Below are 5933 nucleotides of genomic sequence, written 5' to 3'. Positions count from 1 at the left end.
GTGTGCTTTATACTCCTCCGGTTATTCCGTCACACCTTACCGTTCTAGCAACAGGCCAATAGGATTGGAGTGATTTCATTCACGTTCAGACCTGCTTCGCCTAGAGGCGTTCCCATAGTGTCGTAACCGACGCAGTCTCTCGTTCCCCTTCTCGGGGAACCAGGGTTACATACGTAACCCGAGACGTTCTACAAGCGGTTCAACCAGTTTAATCAAAATTCTGGGTTTCAACCTGAGAGAACTGCACCAGTTCCAGTATATTGTTAGGAACTGCACCAGTTCCAGTATATTGTTAGGAACTGCACCAGTTCCAGTATATATATTGTCGATATTAATGTAATAAATTTTCAAAGATTCCATTGTTGTTTTTGTTTTTGTATTGTTTAAGTGTTTATTGCATAATAATATATTATATGCCTAAATCTCACATGTATTCTGTTCTAGGTTTGTAGTTTAAGAGGTTTAAATGGGTAGTCAATTGCAATTTATTTTCTAAATTGTACTGAATGTGTTAGACTTAATCTGGCATATGGGTTAATTTTACACAGCATAATATGTAGTTGAATCAACCTAGAATTGTAATTAATTTGACCCAGCATTTGGGTAGAATATTTAACTCAATCTGTTGGGTTAAATATGACTGACCCATCTTGCTGGGTCAAATTAACTACTGCTGGTCTGGCGCAATATTGATCCAGCGGTTGGGTTATAAAACAACCCAAGTTGGGTTATTTTTAACCCATCATTTTTAAGAGTGTACATTCTGCAGGATTCAAAGAACTAGTGCTTTTATTGTTTTATTGTTGGTAATAGAGGTTATGTGGTCTGTGTGTGTCCGTCATACTATTGCTGAGCTGCATATTTTAGGGGAGCCAAGAAGAGCTGAAAGAGTTTATGTAAAATAATCATTTCACAGCAACAAGAGTTATTTTAGTTATTTATTTTTACAATAAAATAATAATAAATAGACAAAACTACAACTTCACTTGCACTACCAAATTTGAAACGTGGGCATGATATTGCTTTCCAGGATGTTCATTTTAAATAGTAACATGTTAACAACATTTTATGGCCATATAAACTAACAATACACTCAACATCTGATATCGAGACAATGATCATGTCGTCATGGGTAACAGGATTCTGTTAAGCTGCAATTAACTAACAACATATTGGAAATTCATAATTCAACTTGTGATTTTAATGAAACCGTTGTAAATTTTACATTCATTGTCTTTCAATGTCCAGAGAAATCACAGCTCTCCTTTTTTATGACACAAAACAGTCAGTGTACCACAGTTATTAGTTTTATAAACATCAGGCCATTTTGCAGAACAACCTCTTCAGGTGTTTATAAATTTCTTTCATTTTTAGTCCATAAATGATTGGATTGAAGAGAGGATGATACATTAGTATTTGAAATGTCATTATTAAACGTAAAGTTTTGGGAAAATCTGTTTCCAGTCGCAGTAGAAGTATATCATATGCACTCAAACAGGAAAAGCTGATTAAAACAATCAGGTGGGGTAAACAGGTCTGTGCAGCTTTTCTCCTGACTTCTCTGCAGCTGTGATATGTTATTATAAATATCCTGGTGTATGTAAAAAGTATGAAGAGCACAGGGAGAAAGAGACCATTTACAAAAACAATCAAGCCATATATATTCAGCACTCCTGAACTCTCACAGTGAAGTTTGTAAACTGTGCTGTTACAAATGATTCCTTTGAAAACAAAGTTACAGAGTTTTTTATTAGCATTTAGTACAACTGGCACCACATCCTGACAAGCCGGCACAAGCCAAGCTAAAACCAAGAAAATAGTGACAGTTGATTTCCTCATGATAGTTTGATATTGCAGAGGTTTACATATAGACACATACCTGTCATAGGCCATGGCTGCCAAGAGATAAAATTCTGAAGTGGCTAGAGCATAATATATATACCACTGAAAGAGACAGGCTGGATATGATATGATCTGTTTTTCAGATAAAAAGTCAATCAAAAGCTTTGGGTAGATAGCAGTGCTGAAAAGAAGAGAGTTCAGTAACAGAGCTGCAATGAAAATGTACATCGGCTCATGGAGGGATTCATGAATCACAATGATGCACACAATAGAAGAATTACTGCAAATTATTAGAACATATGCTGTAAACATGATCACAAAATAAAGATATCTATATTTGTGAACTTCCACATACCCATCAAGAGTTATGTATGTTGCATTTAAACTATTATCCATTCTGGCTGTATAAAAGAAATGAATAAATCTGGTACATTCCTTGAAGTCTCATATAACCTGCATCATATTGTCTTATTCAGTCATAGTTACCTGATCTTGCTGTTTGGTAAAGACAAAAATTGGACAGTGATCTGCTCCAGTCTGTGGGATGTTTTTATCAGACTTCTTTGCCCTCCATGGATCTGAAATCTCCAAAGGAAGAGCTAATGTGAACTCCTCCATTAAACTGTAGGGGCCTGACCGCAGAGATGATGTAGGACTTTGGTTGCTGGGGTGTGTCTCTAGCAAATCTTTCTGTGCCTCCCCTGGAGGCCGGAAACGAGAGCGGAGACACTTTGGAGACTTGAGGAGGCCTGCGACAAGACTGGAGACCAAGACTAGAGTCTGATGGCTGGAGTGTGGGACAAGAGACCGGCAGCAGGGCAGCTGGACTGGAGACCAGTGACAGGCGCTTCAGCTCTGGGCGGGGGGGGAAGCCACCGCTGAAAAGGGTTGCGCTGGGTTTAGAAGACAAAGTGTCATTGAGAAACAGCATGCCACATAATAATCGTTTTACCTTGATGAACTTGGCCAATATCGCCACAATTTGATTAATTGCACAGCCCTAGTGATGAGGAGCTGTGCAGGGGAGACAGAGAGGTTGGAGTAATGACAACCATGCCTCCTCTTATGGCCTACATGGGAGACAGTGATAATAGCCAGGCGAGTGCCCTTAAAAAGGTGAATGCTGAATGTTGGGGTGGCTAGCCTAGATCAATCCAACAGACAGTTCCAAAACAAATGAAATATCAAACTAAAATACAGGCATGGACTCACATTCCATCAACAAACGAAAAACAATAATCCTTGTAGCTCAAGCTGGTGAGAAAACGAAACCCAAACTCCACAGAAAACTAGCATACAGGCAGGGATTACGGACAAATGCACACCACATGAACAACAATGACCTGGCAATGTACACTTTATTAGGTATCCTGCTCAACTGCTTGTTAACACAAATCAGCCAATCACATGGCAGCAACTCAATGCATTAAGGTATGTAGACGTGGTCAAGACAAGTTGCTGAAGTACAAACCGAGCATCAGAAAGGCGAAGAAAGGGAAATTAAGTGACTTTGAACATAGCATGGTTGTTGGTGCCAGACAGGCTGGTCTGAGTTTTTCAGAAACTGATGATCTACTGGGATTTTCACGCTTTAGCCATCTCTAGGGTTCACAAAGAATTATCTGAAAAAGAGAAAATATCCAGTGAGCAGCAGTTACAACCATGCATCTCTGAATGCACAACACGTCGAACCTTTAAGCAGATGGGCTACAGCAGCAGAAGACCAAACCGGGTGGCACTCCTGTCAGCTAAGAACAGGAAACTGACGCTACAATTGGCCAATAGAAGACTGGAAAAACTTTCAGCTGCGACATTCAGATGGTAGGGTCAGAATGTGATGTTAGATGTTTTTGACATGAAAGCATGGATACATCCTGCCTTGTATCAACGGTTTAGGCTGGTGATGGAGGGGTAATTGTCAGGGCCGGTGACCAGAACTCAGATGCAGACCAGAGTGAGGTGTTCAAACAAAGGGAGTATTTATTGAAAGTTAAGCGTAACTGTGGGCTTGGGGTTGTGGGTGATTATGATGGGCCAGAGAGGTGGGTCCAGGTTCCAGTGCTCTGGGTATCACTGGGCTGGCTGAGTCTGGGCTCAGGCTGTGGAGCAGATGCGCTGAGTAGTGAGGTGAGCCCCAAAGTGCAGGCAGGAGCACAAGCGACCAAGCCCACCGGTGGCATCCAGAGCATGAGGGGAGAGCAGAACACAGAGACAGACACCAAACAAAACAAAGCACTCAGCAGGCACACCAAAAGGGCAAATGAAAGCACAAAAATGTGTTCTGCACATCAGGGTCACGGCACTTGACCATTAGCTTGGGGGTTGAATCCTGAGGTCAAGCTAACGGTTGCTCCAATGGGACGGCAGAAAGACTTCCAAGATGTCGCCGTCTATAGCTGCCTCGGAGTTAGGTGTACTTTGTTTTGTTTTGTTTTTGTGTGTTCAGTTTTCGTCTATGATTCCTGGAGCTCATTCACCAGACAAGAGCTCATGAACATCAGGGGAACAACTCCAGCGAATTTCCCACTTTTCTCACGTCATTAATGGAATTATTGGACATTGGAAGGGTTCTCTCATTGTTGTTCGTAAGAGACGGAAACAAGCCAGGTCGCTCGTGCGCCTCCGCTGGCGGGGACTCTGCTCACCCCTACCGGCAATATTTCTCTCCAACGTGCGCTCACTGTGCAACAAACTGGACAAACGCTTCTGGTGGGGAAAAACAGAGACTTTTATTCATTTTCTTTTCTGTGCTTCACAGAGACGTGGCTGTGTGGATCAATACCGGACTCCATGCTGCAGCTAGCTGGCTTCCAACTCCACAGAGCGGATCGTGACACAGAGCTCTCCGGCAAAACAAAAGGTGGAGGTGTCTGTTTTTATATTAACAATGGCTGATGTACAGACAGTGATTCAGCAGCACTGTTCTCCTAATATAGAATTTTTAATCAAACTATAAGCCGTTTTACTCCCCCATGAGTTTGCTTCATTCATTCTGGTTGTTGTTTATATTCTGGCGCAGGCCAACGTGCACGACGCACAGTGCATGCTGGCTGACCAGATATTGTGTGTGGAGCAGACAAACCAGGACTCCCTTCTTAACAGTGCTGCTGTTTTTATCTTATTTTACCAATAAGGTGGTGTCAATCAGAGCCTCTATTACCCCCGCGGCCTCTTACTCAGAGGTTCCTCACCAGCAACAAGAGAGTTTTAACCAGTTTTATCCCATCGACTTGTCTGAGCTTTTAAAAACAGTATCACAAATGAGAGTGTCCTCCAGCACCACTTGATGTAATACCTACAAAGTTTTTACTGAAAGTAATAGATTCTGTTGGGCCCCATTTGATCTCTGTTTTCAACTGCTCCCTATCTACTGGTTGTGTCCCTGATTATTTTAAAACGGCTTGCGTGAACCCACTTTTTAAAAACCTGGTTTAGATCCCACATCATAATTTAGACCAATTTCAAAACTGCCTTTTATAGCAAAGATTCTAGAAAGAATTGTGTCCAAACAGCTGCTCACTGTACTGGAAAATAACAAATTATTTGAAAAGTTTCAGTCTGGTTTCAGGAAGTACCACAGCACTGAGACTGCCCTGCTTAAAGTCACCAATGACCTTTTAATGTCTGCTGATGAAGGCATGTGTTCAGTCCTGGTACTCCTGGACCTTAGCGCTGCTTTTGACACCATTGATCACAACATCATGTTAGACAGACTGAGGCACTGGGTGGGGATCTCTGGTACTGCCCTAGAATGGTTTTCATCCTACCTGTCAAATAGGAAGTTTTGTTTGTAGGAAGTTGCCTGTAAACAACTATGTCTCTTCGTTCTGTCCAGTTAAATATGGTGTGCCTCAGGGGTCGGTCTTAGGACCCATTTTGTTTTCCTTGTATCTGCTTCCCCTTGGACATATTATCCATAAACATGGCATTTCTTTTCATATTTATGCTGATGACACACAAATATACTTGCCCGTCAGATCCACAGACCCTGGAATGCTGAGTTCACTTAACAACTGCCTTTGTGAAGTTAAACAATGGATGTCAAATAATTTCCTCCAGCTGAACTCAGACAAAACAGAAATCCTGGTCAT

General features: G+C 41.7%; 2 protein-coding genes across 10 annotated transcripts in view; one reads left to right on the top strand and one right to left on the bottom strand.

Moving 5' to 3' along the window:
* enox1 (ecto-NOX disulfide-thiol exchanger 1) overlaps nt 1-5933 on the top strand; it is a 155538-nt gene that overhangs the window by 109556 nt on the left and 40049 nt on the right. The window lies entirely within an intron of this gene.
* On the bottom strand, nt 995-2948 carry LOC123973739 (olfactory receptor 11A1-like). Its single transcript, XM_046054011.1, has 2 exons — nt 2795-2948; nt 995-2720 (listed from the first exon to the last, which is right to left on the bottom strand). The coding sequence occupies exon 2, from the start codon at nt 2236-2238 to the stop codon at nt 1318-1320; it is 921 nt and encodes a 306-aa protein (XP_045909967.1). The 5' UTR covers nt 2239-2720; nt 2795-2948; the 3' UTR covers nt 995-1317.

Source organism: Micropterus dolomieu, linkage group LG07 (genome assembly GCF_021292245.1).
Source record: "Micropterus dolomieu isolate WLL.071019.BEF.003 ecotype Adirondacks linkage group LG07, ASM2129224v1, whole genome shotgun sequence".
In the NCBI taxonomy this organism is placed as follows: domain Eukaryota; kingdom Metazoa; phylum Chordata; class Actinopteri; order Centrarchiformes; family Centrarchidae; genus Micropterus; species Micropterus dolomieu.
Note: the sequence above shows the minus strand (reverse complement) of the source record. Positions and strands in the feature narration are given on the sequence as shown.